The sequence below is a fragment of the Strongylocentrotus purpuratus genome, unplaced genomic scaffold, assembly GCF_000002235.5.
Source record: "Strongylocentrotus purpuratus isolate Spur 01 unplaced genomic scaffold, Spur_5.0 spur5_scaffold_19, whole genome shotgun sequence".
In the NCBI taxonomy this organism is placed as follows: Eukaryota; Metazoa; Echinodermata; class Echinoidea; order Camarodonta; family Strongylocentrotidae; genus Strongylocentrotus; species Strongylocentrotus purpuratus.
The window spans coordinates 21,461,076-21,478,330 of NW_022145604.1; the positions used below are offsets into that span (position 1 = coordinate 21,461,076).

General features: G+C 35.9%; 1 protein-coding gene across 1 annotated transcript in view; it reads left to right on the forward strand.

Moving 5' to 3' along the window:
- The window catches only part of LOC589343 (integrin alpha-9), a gene marked incomplete at its 3' end in the record, with an annotated part of 84,573 nt that overhangs the window by 64,895 nt on the left and 2,423 nt on the right, over positions 1–17,255 (forward strand). Inside the window, exons 7-20 of the mRNA XM_011664950.2 lie at positions 359–448; positions 2,389–2,531; positions 3,284–3,421; positions 3,852–4,055; positions 4,613–4,740; positions 5,076–5,233; positions 6,599–6,762; positions 7,713–7,856; positions 8,663–8,742; positions 11,033–11,177; positions 13,347–13,445; positions 14,886–15,055; positions 15,723–15,897; positions 16,995–17,102. Of these exons, the coding sequence (XP_011663252.2) occupies positions 359–448; positions 2,389–2,531; positions 3,284–3,421; positions 3,852–4,055; positions 4,613–4,740; positions 5,076–5,233; positions 6,599–6,762; positions 7,713–7,856; positions 8,663–8,742; positions 11,033–11,177; positions 13,347–13,445; positions 14,886–15,055; positions 15,723–15,897; positions 16,995–17,102 (1,946 nt within the window). The remainder of the gene's footprint in view (positions 1–358; positions 449–2,388; positions 2,532–3,283; positions 3,422–3,851; positions 4,056–4,612; positions 4,741–5,075; positions 5,234–6,598; positions 6,763–7,712; positions 7,857–8,662; positions 8,743–11,032; positions 11,178–13,346; positions 13,446–14,885; positions 15,056–15,722; positions 15,898–16,994; positions 17,103–17,255) is intronic.

Below are 17,255 nucleotides of genomic sequence, written 5' to 3' on the forward strand. Positions count from 1 at the left end.
TCTTTTTTATAAAAAAGGAAATAGTAAGAGATAAAAGATTGGTGTTGTGATCTAGTAGTAGTAGATAAGTCTCCGGAGTGTGAAAATACAAGGTATGAGATCAAGATCATGACAAGATATTAACCTACAATTGCCACACTCAATCCAGGTTTAGTAATTAGGTACCTTATAAGGGTCATTCTTGGAATATATTTAGCGCTACGATTGCCAGACTCCAGAGCTAAAGCCAGGGTTATATCCAAAATCCCTTTGAAGCGCATAGAGAATCAAAATGTAATAAACGCGCTATAAAAGAATGGTATATGATTATTATTAAATCTTATGAGAAGACCTGTGTTTGCTATATTTCTCTCTTCAGGAAGTGTTGTTTCAATCTCATCTAGCGGAACCACCGTGGCTGATGTTACACACTGGTATCCTCCAGGGGACAAGGATGAAAGCTATGTTGGTAAGTCCTCTCAAGAAGAGATTGAGTTTTAGGAAAGTTGAAAAGTGATTTGTGACTTTTCCCTATCTTCTTATGTTAGAAATGTCACCAGAAAAGGATATTTTTCTCTATAACCAATGACTGCTTACGAAAGATCAAGCTATGATAGTTTACATATCTGATTTAATGATGGACACATTCAAACAGCACAGATAATTGAATATGAACTAATTGTAAAAAGGAGACATGAGAAAATAGTAAATTTCATTTTGGCATTTTGTATACTTCAATGGGTGAAGACATTGCTGTCTGATGTCTTTATGTGAATAGAAGCAAAATGATCAGATATAATGTGTCTGCCACTGAAAGTTTAAGAAATATGTGTTGAAGAATTCGAAAGTCATAAATGGTTAATTTGTATAAGTCACTGGGAAATATAAGTTATTCTGGAGTTTGATGAAGTAGTAAATTCATTTTCTTTTGTGGAGGATATATGAAACATGTTTCCAGGACATAAATTTATATTTCAATGTTTCTCCATTCCACTTAAATAGTAGTAATGTATTTGAAATGAAAAGACATGAACTGAACTTTATTTTAAAATTCAAAATAAAACTGAAAAGACTTTCATTGTTCTTAGATTCAACAATCATAACCATATCATTTTAAATTTATAATGAAATTATTATATTTAACATATTTTGTTTTATAAAATGTTACTGCGCTTCTCAGACATAGTTAGTATTTACATATTATCGGTTACATTTAGGGAGTGAACTTTTACTCTAGAATTGCTATTTTTCGGAATAGAAGAACAGATATATCATTTAATGTTAATGTTAAAGTTGATGTACACTTTTCAGTATAAATATCTTAGTGGTCTATGAATGTGACTTTTAAGCTTCTTACAAATGAATAATATCTTTGTAAAAGAAGTGTGTCATCTAAATGTTCAGGAAATACTTTATACCATGCATATATGGAAATACAAAGTGTAATCAAGAATATTTTTCAAGAACAAGAGTGGATAATTATGATGATTGAATTTGGAAACTAATATTGAGTTTTTTGAGGAATTATTTCTAAAATTCTTAGCAACCATGAGGATGTGGTTGGTTTCTAACTAGACAAGGAAATATTTATTATAAAAAAAAGGAGTAAAAGAAATCAATTTAGAGAAATATCACAGTAAGAAATAACATTTGAGCCTTTCTCAAACTCATCAACCAAAATGGTGAAATTAATGTGTGTATCGAAAGTTTGGGAACATGTTTAAAGAATGAAGATAAAAGAGTTGATCAAGCACGATACTCTTACTTTTATATGTTATTCTTTCATTACATTTGATAGTAAAATGGATAAGTTTGAAGTGCTTCATATTGAAGTGATCACCTCACATCCGTACAACTTCAAAAAAATAATACTGAGTTCTTAAGTGCACTTGAACCAAGCATTCTGTTTTTCCTTCCCTAATGCAATAAAATACCTTTCCACTTTATTCTCGACGGTTCGAATCTTACAATGAAAGAACTTTATTAGCTGCGTTAACACTGCAAGCAAATTTTTAGATTTTCTCACATTCTGGTGTTTCGTCAGAAGCTGCTAAGAAAATACTGGTAAACTCAAGGAACAAAAACCCACCTCTGGTGTGTTTTTTGTGTTAAAACACCAGCAGAAATTTCACTAGTTTTTGCAGTGTGAACAAAACATTTGTGAACGATTCTGCAATTTTGGTTCTAACGGCTAAATTAATGTGCCTGTCCGAGAAGGAAAGTTAAAGAACTTGTCCTATTTGCTGTTGGTAGAGTATTAACTTTTCTTTAAATTGATATATGTTTTATTATAATTTATTGGTTGTTTATATCAAAATTGTGAACAATAAAGAGTGTCTACTTTTTTCTCTTCTGTTGCCGAGTGTCAATCAGAAATATGATTAACACACATTTTGTTATGTGTTGCAGGTTATGCAGTTAGCTCCGGCCATTTTGTATCACCCACATCGATGGAGGGGGTGACAGGGGCACCAAGGGCATATGAGAAGGGGCACGTTTACATCTATAATCTACAAAATTTTCAACTCATCTCCAGCATCAAAGGGGAATCTGTAAGTGTGAACAGACTTTATCATGGTTTCTCCCAAATCACAGAAAGACTTCAATTTCAGTGGCCGATTCATATATAGCAGTAAACTATGGTGTTCTTCATTTTTTCTGTTTGGTGTAATGACATCAGGGTTGTATGCTTCAAATTTCTGTATCTTATAATAAAGAGCTCAGTGAATATGCAAAGGCCCTTTGTCGGGCAGTGCCCTTTCAGTTGCATGTTAAGAAATTACCGCAACAGCACCCAGTCCCCTTGCACTAGCGCCAATGTGAATGGCAAGTAGCTTTGTCTGGTCATAGTACATCAATACTGGTGCTTCGGTTAAAAGCTGCTTCAGCTCCTGCATTGGCATATCATTCTGGCTAACCTGCATAGCGTGCATTACAGCTGCAAATATCCCACTGCTGCCACCATGATAAACACTTGTATTCTCTACTTTTAAGATTCCGACAGCGAATCAACACACATTGACACTAATTATGCAGGGTATGATCAGGAATGTATATTATAGGTCAAAGTTCACTCACATCTGATGCTACCATCTATACTGTAGTTACAAACAATATGGCACTGAGATATTGTAATTACATAAATACAATATTGTTACAATTATTATTATTATTATTATTACAATTATTATTATTATTATTATTATTATTATTATTATTATTATAATAATAATTATTATTGTTATTATTACTACTACTACTAATACTACTATTATCATTGTTATTATCATTAATATTTGTTAAGATGAACACCTACTTTGGAGCTGCCGTTTTAGGTATGGATATCAATCATGATGGGTTGACAGACTTGCTGGTTGGGGCACCACAGTACTCACAGAACCAAGACGAAGGCAGAGTCTACATCTTTATCAACGATGGAAATGTAAGACAGTTTACAATAGTAATAATATGATTATGCTGTTAATTGGGACTTTAAATGAGTGAAAATGAGATTGTGGTATTTAAAATTTGAGGTAGTGGTGATTATGATAATTTATTATGGTTGATGCATTTCAGATGATGATAATGATGATGTTGGTGGTGATGGTGATGATGATGATGATCGTGGTGGTTATGATGACGATGATGATGATGACCATGTGTAGATGAGAGGCGTTTATTTCAAAAATATTACCCCTGACATTTACGTGAATACAGGGGGTAATTTTATCACAAAAGGGTGTGCAACGTGACCCCCCGACCCAATTCGACGACTCGATGAATCAAAGTAAGCCCACTCTACATGCATAGCAAATTATATTTTCAATGAATTATTTTATACATCCTTTCTATCCTTCTGTCCTTAATTACAGGCTATTATGAGAAAAGTGGATGTCAAACTAATGGGCAGTAATTCTGTTGGGGCTCGCTTTGGAACTGTAATCGAGTCAGTGGGAGACCTGAATGGAGATGGGTACGAAGACGTGGCCATCGGAGCACCGTACGAAGACTACAGCAGGGGGGCCGTCTACATCTATCTCGGTGGAGAGCATCATCTCAGGAAACCATATAGTCAGGTATACTTTTTATTAAAGAAATTCAAGTTTGAACCAATGTCCTTTAAGCCTCTCTGCACTAGTTTGGCCAGGAGGGAGCAGACCTCCCTGCATGGTCACTGACAGCTGGTTCTCTAATCAAATCAGCTCTCAATTATCATAAGAAAAAAGGGGATCATGGGGGACCAACAGGTACCGCTGAGGCATTGTTTGCTATATAGAGGGCGCAAGTAGCTACAAGTAGTGCAGTCACGCTTTAAAGTGTACTGATCACCAAAACATGTTTTGCTCTTGATGTAAGGGGTTCCATGTGGCTATAATGTGTCTGAAATGTGAGTTCCAAATATTGCTTTTACAAATAGATATTGCAATTTGAATATGTTCTCACTTTTCTCAGTAAACACTTAACGTCGTGTTGAGTAGATTAGTCAACCCAAGCGTACGCTCTTACATATACTCTTACTATTCTGGCCAGCAATTAGTAGCGAACTTCATTCCTGTAGTTTTGACCAATTAGAGGCCTAGAATCTTGTCATGTGGTGTATAATACTGATTATCTCCTGATTTATGTTTTCCAGAGGTTGCTTGGATCAACCAACATGGTTTCATTTGGTTACTCTATCTCTGGAGGAATGGACATGGACAACAACGGCTATCCAGACATTGTCGTCGGCGCTTACGAGAATGATACTGCTGCCCTCTTTTTGTGAGTCAGAATTTTCCTTTTTAATTTGTCTCTGCTATAAAAATAGTTGGTAGATGTTAATTTTTGGACCTGCCTATAATGGAGGCATGCAGCTCAGTGGTAGAGCAGTGGTTTCATTCCCAGGAGGTCCTGGGTTCAAAACCCAGTCAATGCGCTAGTGCCTTTTGGTAACGCATGAATCCCCATTACCAACTCCCTTGGAGAGAATTTAAAGCCGTCACTTTCCTGTTTGCTTACGGTATTTACAAGTTTACATTCTTTCTTAGCAGTCAGGTAAAACAAACAAACATAGATCACTAGTATTGATATCTTGATTTGGCGGTCTTTCTATACAGGAGTCGACCTGTCATCGAGATGGAAGCTTTCCTTACGCTGACACCAACCCTGATCAACACCAACCTTGCAGAATGTATGCTCAATGGAAGACCCGCCACCTGTCTTCACCTCACAGCCTGCGTCAAATATACCGGAGCCTCTGTACCATACACAATAGGTAGATATACATGAACTAGAATGTAATTTTGATGTAGTCTTCTTCTTTATTCAGGGTAGCAACATCAGTATTTAAAGTGAGACTGCACTACCGATAATTGTAGGTACTTGCGCCCTCTATATAGCAAACAATGCCTAAGTGGTACCCGTTAGTTCCCCATGATCCCCTTTTTCTTATGGTAATTCGATTAGATAACCACCTGTCAGTGACCACACAGGGAAGTCTAATCCCTCCTGACCAAACTAGTGCAGATAGGATTTAAGGAAACTTCACTCCAAAGAATAAGTGTAGGTATGCTGAAAGATGAGATTTATTCCTGTCTTTTGATGTCCTTTCGAAAATGTACAAGAGATATATGAATAAAAATATCCTTGGCATGATGTAATGCCTTTTGGCATGACATGGGCGCAGCCATTTTCTTGATAATGTAATGTACTAGGAGAACTAGTAGGAAGGTCTTTTTAGTTCCATATCAAAACCTTTACTTTTCAATGAGGGAAAATCATAGCTGAGAAGGTAAAAATTATATTATATAAACAGGGGAAAAATTGTGACTCATTTATTCAAAAATACTAATCCATTTTGTTTATGAGAAAGTGAGAAACCTTCACCCCAGAAGAGCAACAAATCATTCATGCAAATATCATTCCGACAATTATAATAGAAAAGATAATAGCAGGTGAATAAAATACTTCAACATCACACATGCTGGAAGGAAGCATCCATAAATTTGAAGAAAAATTAGGCCTTCTTGATAAAAGACTTCAAATAGTACATCATGTTATCAAGTAAATGGTGATGGCCATTTCTAAGAAAATCTTAGTTTATACCTCCCTCACACAAACTGGTGGGAAATCTTATAGATTAAAATTTCATTGTCAATCATCTACTACATTCTTCACAAAAAATTCTTCGCTATCAGAAGCCTGCATGTTAGCAAGTATGCCAGCTTTCCTCCAATTTTGGCTTTGAATATTCTTGTCTGTGTTCCATGCTCCAAAAACAAGACCAATCCTGAAGCAATGTAGAAGCTATACAGATGCATCTCAGCTGCTCATAAATTGTTTGTGTAACATGCACTTTCTTGTTGTTTTAAGTGATTCTTTTAGACAGCAGAATTCCGCACAAATATATTTGTTTCTGTCTCTTTATCTACCCTTATCTCTCTCTCTCTCCCTCCTCGTCTTTCTGTATCTGACTCACCTCTTCATCACTCTCTTTCTGTCACTTTCTTTTGGTCTCATTTTCTTTCCTCTTGCTCTCTTTCTACCCCCCCCCCCCCCCCCACTCCCCTGCCCTCTCTCCTTCCCTCTCTCCTTCCCTCTCTCCCCCTCTCTCCCCCTCTCTCCCTCAATCACATCATAGGTATGGACCATGTGTTGGAGGTGGACTACTACAAGATTGCTACTGGACTTCCATCAAGAGTCACCTTTGCTAAAGACGGGGTCATCCTGGGGCCAAGGGTTGTGCGCAATATTCAGCTGATCAAAGGTCAACAGACTTGCCATGACATTGATGCCTATTTCAAGGTAAATATGAATTTAGTCCTGCAGACCTCAAAACTGTCTTTAACCTGCCTTTCAGAATCACAAAATATTTGAATAATAATAATAATAATGATACTAATGATCACAATGATAATGATTGTGATTACGAGACTATAATGATAATAAGGATAAAAAGGATAATAGTATTGATAATAATGAAGATTATATTGATAATGATAATAATATTAATAATGATAATGATGATATTAATAATGATGATGATTTTTTTTTATCTTGGTAAGTTTTATTGGTCAGAAAACACAATGATTTACAAAATATGTGTTACATCGTTTTGCAGTAACATAATGAATAATCATATTGTTTCACACTTACAATCTTGTGGTTTCACATTTCAGTGTAACATTAAAAAACATAGCATGCTAATATGATGATGATGGTAGTAATAATAAAATAATGATACTTATAATTATGATAATAATTGTATTAGAGATAATGATAGATGACAATGATTACAACAGAAATAATTATGATAATGTTGAGCTTGTAAGTGTTAAGAATGAGAAGAGTGTCTTATGCAATATGGATGATCATGTTTTAAAGGTGTTTCCTTGATGTTCATATTATCATTAGTAGCAGTAGTAGTAGTAGTAGAAGCAGTGTGTAGTAGTAGTAGTAGAAGTAGTAGTAGTAGTAGTAGTAGTAGTAGTAGAAGCAGTAGTAGTAGTAGTAGTAGTAGTAGTAGTAGTGGTAGTAGTAGTAGTAGTAGTGTTAGTAGAATTACTGCTATTACTATCATCATCAGTATCATCATTATTATTATTATTACTTAGTCAGTAATACTATTAGGTATAACAGTATCAGCAAAAGTTGTAAACTGAACAGATTTGCATGCATATATTGACTGAGTTCACAAGGTATTTGAAACAATGATTACCGTCAATGCCAATGTTATTTTGTTTTTACATCTGCAGAGAGACATGAAGGACTTCCTGAGCCCTGTTCCATTCCGCCTCTCCCACCAGCTGCGGACTGAAGGGGGTGCTCGTTATGTAACGTTATGTAACAGGTTGTGCCCCACCATCAGCCCCTACTCAGATAACACTGTGGTACAAGAGGTGAGTTTTATCTTTACCGTTGTCACCATGACAACTATTTTGTTTCACATCCATCTTGCCATCACTATTGCCAGGACAAACTGATTGACTATCATCATTACCATGGCAGTAACATCATCATCATCATCATCATCATCATCATCATCGTCATCATCATCTTCATCATCATCATCATCATCATCATTATTACCAGCAGCATTATTGTCATCATCAACATCACATCATCATCATCATCTTCATCATCATCATCATCATCATCATCATCATCATCATCATCTCGTCATCATCATCATTATCATTGATGCATAACTGTTCAAGTTTCATCTAATGTTAATGAAGTTAGTGACGACCCAAGAGTAAACAAACAAGTTTTAAAGATAAACACCAGTTATGGTCATGCGATTGCATTGTGAAAGAAACGTTGTGGAATCGATCAGAAAAGGTTGATCATCTAGCGTATAAGTATAGGTGTGTACTGCAAGGTTCTGGAATCATCAATATGATAAGAAATTTGGCCCAGTCTTCGTAAAGTTACAAGCACTGTACACAGAAAGATGTACATGGGACTGTGACACATGCATATATCTCTCACATACCAATAGATAACTAATTTACCAAATATATCAATTAGTAGGCGGTTTCCCGGCAAATTTGTTATCATCATTAGTCAAAACATATTCTTTCACATGATTGGTAATAAGAGCTTTCATTTCATTTTTTGAAATTGGGGCATTTCCAATACTGGTCTTTACCTTTAATCCTGTTTCTCTTTTCTCTCTCTCTCTCTCTCTCTCTCTCTCCTAAAGGCAATTTTTACGCACAATTGTGGCAATGACTCTACTTGTGTGACAGACCTAAAACTAGAAGCAGATATCATCATCCCAAGGTGAGTATAATGTTTCCATCCATGACCACTTGTTAACTCTTATCATGCCACATGGCTGGCTAATCCCCATTGTGCCAAGCCCCAAATTCCCCCGTGCAAAGTTTATTCTGAGATAATCTGATTAACGCGATGGTTCTATGAATAGCGCGTGCGAAAGACGCAGCACAGTCCAATAAGCATGAACAATAACTGCTATTACGAATGCGTGCAAGCATGCACAAGGCAGTGAAGCAATGGCTCACTCGCATGTACAAAGCACTATAACAGTAGCGTCCATGCAGCCTTGTGGCAGGCTATGAGTTAATCCAGACTCTTTGCAAATTCAATGTGGATTGCATCGTACAGTCAACTCTGCTGTAGCGACCACCTGTATAGAAAGACCACCTGTCTTTGAGTCCCTTGAAAGTGGTTTATCATTGAAACATATACTAAGGGTACCTTTACATGGAGACCACCTGTCTATGAAGACCCCCTCCTCCCCCCCCCCCTTAAGCAGTCTTTATATACAGGTTTCACTGGAGTTCATATACATTGTGAAGTTACCAAGGAATTCCTGTACTACCTGTATCTTGCTGTGATAGCTAGACTCGATGTTCAAATTCATCTTTCAAATATGGAATTTGTGTTAACGAATTTTTCTTGGGACTGTACTGAAGATGATGGAGGGTCCTCAAAATAGGTTGTACGTGAAGCTGCACTTTAGGAATTTATATCATAATTGGAGATGTGCTTTATAAGAACGGAATATATTTATCATTAAAAATAATGTATGTTCATGTATCGATGGTTCCATGAAGATAAAAGCATTATTTATTTCAAACTTACCTCAAAATACTAAGAGTTTTTTTAACACACAAAAAAAATGTTGTATATTAGCCATTTGAGACTAAGTGGAGCTGCACTTTTTGAAATTTACATCATAATTTATTGTGTGCTACATAAGAAACAGAATATGTTTATCATTATAAATTATTTATTTTCATGTATCTATGGTTCCATGAGGATGAAACATTATTTCTTTTAAACTTACCGGTATCTCAAAATATGAAGATTCTTCTTAGCAAACAAAAATATATATCTGATAGAGTAAGCCGCTCCTTCCTCAGATGCTTATCTGAAGAGTTTTTTTTTTGTCAAGGGACATTTCTACTAAGATATTCTTCCAAAGTGACGCATACATCGTCAGCTGTTATATGAACCGACAAATCCATTACATATATCAGTGTATGGATTCATTGGTTCATAATAATGACGACATGTATAAGTATTTTAAAAAAGCTTACAATAAAAAATTTCATTCAATTCAGTTTATTCACTCATTAACACCACAAAAAATACAAATACAGAACTATAAAATTACAAACATCTTGACAATAAGTACAAGTGAAGCTTGGTTTAAAAATGAGTTGGGACAAATAAAAGATTATAAATTTTGTAAATTTCATCCCTACATTGAAAATAAGAATACTATAAGTTACTTTACCCTCTAAACGTTGAGGACAAAAAATACATTACAACCCCAATAACAGGTGTTTGTCTCAAACGACAGCTTAGACGGTACAACGGGGATGATGGAATGAAAAGGTAAATGGAGGATGAGACACTATGAATATGACGGACAAAGAAATAGGACAAAATATACAGTTCCTCAGGTAGACAAAGGAAAATCCATTCACTGCTTTCATGTACAAAGGTGTAGAACAGGTGTCAAATGCATATTCACCTGTTCTACACATTTTTACATAATAGCAGTGAAGGGATGTTCCTTTGTCTACCTGAGGAACTGTATATTTTGTCCTATTTCTTTGTCAGTCATATTTATAGTGAGAGAAGCGCAAGGAATTGCAAGAGAGAGAGAGATAGCTAGATAGAGAGAGAGAGAGAGAGAGAGAGAGAGAGAGAGAGTTAAGTTAACAAGACAGAACATGGAAGAAATAGATGGGCAAGAGAATTTGATGAATGAACTTAAGGAATCAAGATAATACATGTACTACATAGATTATTACACTCTTGAATCACTCAAGAGGAATTTCTTGTGCATGTCTTTAAATGAGTTCCGTGATGGACTTAATTTCAATTGAGTTGGTAAGGAGTTCATCTTTACCAGGGACCTGTTTCACAAAGCCTTTTTACAATGACAAATGACAGAAATCAGTGACAAATCTGCTGATAACCAATCAGAAGCAAGGATTTCAGTAGCTTATAACAAAAACTGTCATTTGTCACTGATGACAAGTTTTGTGAAACACCCCCCAGAACGCAAGCTTCTCTTTCATCTTTTAATCTGCAGAGGCACCAAGTACCTCCCGCTTGGATCAGCAGATAATATCTATGTGATGGTGGATCTCATCAACGAAGGGGAGGAAGCTCATCAAGCACAGGTCCTCATCGAACACCCCATCGGGATCACCTTCGTCAGGGTGGAGAGTAACAGGGTAAGAAGCATGATATGGATAAGTATGACATCTCTCCCTCCCTCCAAAAAGAAATATAAAAGAATACGTGGGAGCAACAAAATTTCAAATTGTTTAAAGGTATTACAAAGTTTTGGTATGGGGTCATGAATTTGGTTTAAATGAACATATTGGAAGCATATGCGTTCCTACAATATCCATTGGTCCATTGATCGTTTTCGCGGTTGAAATCGTGTCTAAAGTTCTGAAATTATAGATAATAAACTCTTTATGTTGTATAGCTCCCTCTCAAGGTCAAGATATTAATTTAGCTATGAAACGATGTTCCTTGACTAAAATCGACCTATTAGCTATTCTCGTTTGGAAATTGTATATCACAACTACATATTCTGAGATTTGCATGGTCGCAGCTACCATTGTACGGCCATAGGCTTAGCCCCCTCTTACCTTTCCGATCTCATATCCTTACGTTCCCGTACGTCGTCACGAACACTTCGTTCATCTTCCACATTACTGTTAACACCTGGACCCCGCACTAACACCCGGTATGGTGACCGCGCCTTTTCAGTTATTGCCCCCGCTCTCTGGAACAAACTGCCCGCCTTTATTCACTGCGCCCCCTCTGTATCTCAATTCAAATCTCTACTCAAAACCTATCTTTTCAAATTGTAAATTGCAGTTGTGCGTCGGTCAATGGAGGTGCGCACCATATTTGTCTTTATTTAGTTGATTGCCACTGTTTTTCTTACCTTATCTATGTTACTTTTGTATTTTTGCTTTTTCTTCTAATTTAATTCTACGGGTTATAGTCTTCTCTTAATCAGAACACTGTGCGCTTAGAAACATCAGTATTAAGCGCCTAATAAATGTTATGTATTATTATTATTATTTTCTGAAATTTATCAAAATTTACCGGGAGCACCGGTGAATTTTTATATTCAATTTTTCTCGAAAACAGAAGTGTTTTGGGGGCTAACTTTTTTAGTGCTTATAATACATCCACAGGGGCATCCAAATATATCAAATTGTAAAGATTCACTTTCCACCCAATTTTCAAAATTTCCTAAAACTTTGTATTACCTTTAATATACCAAGATTGATCTAATTCTATTTTTGTTTAATCATTGTACATGTATTGTTTCCATCATTTCATTCTTAGGCATGAGATAAATACATACAGATTAAGGCCTGCCTGCACTAGTTTGGCCAGGGGGGGTTAGACCTCCCTGCAAGGTCACTGAGGGGTGGCTATCTCATCAAATCAGCTCTCAATTAACATAAGAAAAACAGGATCATGGGGGACCAACAGGCACCAATTAGGCATTGTTTGCTATATAGAGGGCACAAGTAGCTATAAGTAGTGCAGTGGGGCTTTAAAACATCTCTCCCTACATCCATGAAGAGAAGGGAAAAAAGAAAAACATCAAAGGGAGCAGGAAAAAAAAATCAGTTTCATATTGTTGAAAATGTTGAAAATGCTACTTGCGCCCTCTATACAGCAAACAATGCCAATGCGGTATCTGTTGATCCCCCATGATGCCCTTTTTCTTATGTTAATTGAGAGCTGATTTGATGAGATAACCATCTGCCTGTGACCTTGCAGGGGGGTCTAATCCTTCCATGCCAAACCAATGCAGAGGGGCTTTAATCATTGTATGATTTTCATTAGTTCATTCCTTAACATGACATAAATACATACAGATTATGGTTTGATAACACAGCATCGTAGTACGTACAGTACAAAGAAATGCAAAGAAGATGAGGAGACACAACGGCCAAGGCCCGGTGATAGGCCAAAAGAATTTGTAAATTCAGTCAAGAGGTCCATTGATTATATATTGTACATAATTATTTTTCCGGAAGAAGAATCTCTTATTCTCAGGCTCTGATTATTTCTATGAGAGGCCTCGGGTTCAATCTCTGTTCCGGAGGTAACATCTATCCCTCTCACCCCAGGAGGGTGTTTCACAAATACTAAGATCGACTTCATGTTGGACTTAAATATGGCAGGCCAATCATGCCACTTGTTGCTTTCACTATTATGATCTTTAGATAATATTTTTATATTTTATCAATAAATGTAAATTCTGCAGATTTGTGACCATGATTTGTATTGATACCGCCATGTATGCGACTACCCTTGGTAAAAAAAGATAAAAATCATCATTTATCATTACCTTCTCTTTACAGCAACAAGAAGCAATTGTTCTATGCTTACCGCTGACACCCAATAACGACACTGCATCGGTTCTCTGTGATGTGGATAACCCAATGAAAGCCAACTCAAGAGTAAGATATTATTTCTCAGAGTGAAATAAATTTCTTTCTTCTTTTTTCTTGTATTCCTCTTGTTAAGTGTTTGTTGATGATATTATTCTGCAGCTGGCTGAAGGGTGTCTGCCAATTTGGCTGTTCTGCTTACCAGTAATAAGGACTTGCCCTATTATATCAGGTAGAAGATCGTTAGTATGAAATGCCTTTAACTTTATAAGTATGTGCTAATTTGATACAAAGCTCCTCAAGTTAGGTGCAGTTTGGGGTGAGAGTTAGGTTTAGTGTTTCATCAAGGGTTCAGAATTTGGTAAGTGTGTTTAATTGACGGTGGAGGAATTATGGCCTGTGCATGTGTCATACAATCCCTGTAAATTTGATCAAACTGCTAAGTTTGCACATTTCGAAGTCTTTTTTCAATCCACTTGCCATTTAGTAAAAGATCTGATTAATTTGGTGCTCCTTCTTAAAATGAGGCGGCTTACCACATCATGTCTGAACAAGGCTTCACGCATATTATGGTGGCAGCGGTGGGATATCCATAGCTAGTAGAGAGAGATAGTTGTGACAATGCACTTGTACACACTCAAAGGTCAATTCATGGAAATCCAAAGAGTTCCCTCCCACATACAATGCCTATGGGAGGAACTATTGTGGTGATCCATGTATGAGCCCAACTATGTAACTATCTATACTATACAAGCTATGGATATTCCTGTATCATAGTTTTGTTCTTTCCTCCTATTTTTTATCTCCCTGGAATCTCTCCCTCCTTGCCCTTTCTTTTAAGCTCTATAGCTCACTCACCTTTTCCCCTTAATCTTTTCCTATGCTTTAATACGGAGTATCTTCATTTTTTCTCTTCTCTAATATTGTCTGTTTTACATCGAAAGGGTGGTAAATGTTTGATTTAATTTAACAGAGTCAATGCCCTTCTGGCTCCTAACATATTAAATATATATATATATAGAGAGAGAGAGAGCTTTTGTGCCATTAGGCTTTAACAAAAAAATCTGAATGATTTTTAGTGTAGATTTGGTTGTGATATTAAAACTGTTTTATTTTTATGATGTTACTTGACTCCAAGTGATCAAAACAATTAATTTGTTAAACAAGTCAATTAATTAATCAAACATATTTCAAGTTTAAGTTCAAGTTTTATTTCAATTTAAATCCATAAAAAACATATAAGATACAGATTATATACAATATAGAAAACACAAAATACACACAAAATGGAAACATGTCTACAAATATATCGGAATTATAAAAAGTTAAACAGCAATAGAAATGAATTGGGGAATGAATTTGTGGCTCGCACCCAGTAAATAAGATCGATTGATTGATCTGTTTTTACTGGGTGTAAGCCACAAATATGTGTAAATAATTGAAATTTCTCCCAGGAAGCATTACATTTATAAAAAAAATTACTTGTCTCTGTTATTTCTCATCTTACAGAGCAGCTTTAGGGTGAAATTGTCGGTCCCCACAGCTCATGCCAACAGCCGAAGCATCGATATTGTGGTCCAGGCCTCGACGTCGAGCACAGAATATAATCACACTCTCTATAACAACATAAAAAGGATCCGGGTACCTATCAGGATAGAAGCAGACATCACAATATCAGGGTATGTGCCTTTAGTTGTAATATTGTATATATTTGCACTAGAAATTTCTCATGATCATCATTATCACAGTTACAAAGTATTAATATTGCTTATGTTTTTTAATAGCCTTCTTGTTCCTCCTAATATTGTTATCATTATTATTATTAACATTTGTGTTGTTGTTGTGTGTTTTTTCTATTGTTTTTTTTTTAATTATTATCATTATTATTTTGTTTTATTAATATTATTGTTATGATAATTATTATCATTATTATAAATGTTGTTGTCCTGCTATATCTTCTTTATTGTATGAAACACAAAAATTACTTTGAATTGAATAATGCAGTACAGACTGTACAACAGATTGGTAATAAGGATTAATACCTTACCAAAGAGCACTAGTGCATCAACTTGGTTTTTAACCTAGGACCTCCCGATTACGAGACCACCGCTCTACCACTGAGCCATCACGCATCCTCTTAAACATAAAGATAAATCAGCAATTGACTGCTATTTTGCTATTCCATCATTATAGTAATCAAATGATTGCATAAAAGGCAATATTTCAAAGCTAAAATTAGGAGTTTCTCAAGGCATTATTTGGGAGAGAGTGTACTTATATCTTCTCTGACAATCCTCATTAATATAACTCTGGATTCTTTTCCCTGACTTTCCACACTTATTAAAGGGTAACGAGACCAAACAGTGTGCTGTACGGGCAGCCAGCATCCAACAGCACAAACAGCCAGGATCCTTCCGTCAACGAGTCTCAAATGGATGAGACCCTTCCCCTCATACCATCGGAGATCAATAAAGTCAATCTTGACAAGCACATTGGACCGGCATTCAAACACATCTATGATGTGAGTCGCAAATAGGCTGTACAACATTAATCTTTATTTTTAAATGACTCCTGGGACCCGTTTCACAAAACTTTTCATCAGTGTCAAATGCTTTTGTTATAAGCTAGTAAAATCCTTGCTTCTGATTGGTTATCAGCAGGTTTGTCACTGATTTTTGTCATTTGTCATCGAAAAAAGGCTTTGTGAAACGGGTCCCTGGTGATTTGTCCCATGTGTTTCTGACCTCGTCAAGGTTTTTACTACACCTGGGCCCCGCTTCACAAAACTTGTCATCAGTGACAAATGACAGTTTTTGTTATAAGCTACTGAAATCCTAGCTTCTGATTGGTTATAACCAGATTTGTCACTAATTTTTGTCATTTGTCATCAAAAAAGGCTTTGTGAAACAGGTTCCTGATGGTTGTAATATAGTTGATTACACTACTCTAGCTGGAATCAGAACTTATAACAAGGAAAATTATTGTTTTAATCTTTAATATGTCCTGAATTCCATGACACTCTGAAATGTCTGGGACACAAAATAACCCGGGATGGCATTCTGAAAAGGATATTATCTTTTATGTTAGTAAAATAATGTTATTTGTCATAACAAATCAAACTTAGAACAAGACAGGTTAATGTCCGAGGATAGTTTGCTATGTTCACTTAACATTTATAAGGGACAACTGTGCAAGCACCAATGATACAGTAAGTGTTTATTCTGCACACTTTCACTGTTTGTTTTCCTAACGTGAAAGATAACATAGCTTCCAGAATATGGCCCCAAACGCAATGGACTTGCCCTTCTATAGTTTTACTAGCCTGATGATATTTATATTATATTTACTGGGCTTGAGGGGTATATCAGAAATATTGACCAAGCTGAGATCATATTGCCCCGAGTTGAAGACTAGGGCAAAATTGTCTTAGGTCTTGGTCTTTTGAAGTATTGACAAAATTATAAAAGATTTGATATTTCATAAAATTTATGTTGTTTTACGTCATCTATATTATTTTTGTAAAGTGTAAAATTCTCGTAAAATGTTAGCAAAACAAAGGGAAATTGAAACATATCAATATTTCATTCATCTTTTCTACTTTTATCTCCTCTCATTTAGGCTCGGAATCTAGGACCCAGCAACCTTCCCTTCATGGCCTCCGTCAATATCACAATTCCTTGGAAGACAAAAAATGGAGACATGCTCATCTATTTCTCAAATATTGCAGTAAGTTTATTGCCTTGACAAGAAAAAAAATGCATCACCTTGCTTAAATCCTATGAAACTATTGTGACGTCTTTTCTAGAGGATACAAGGTGCTGATACGAATGTTATTGTGGCTGGAATAGCATGTGTGCGTCTGTAAAATTGCTGCCAGAT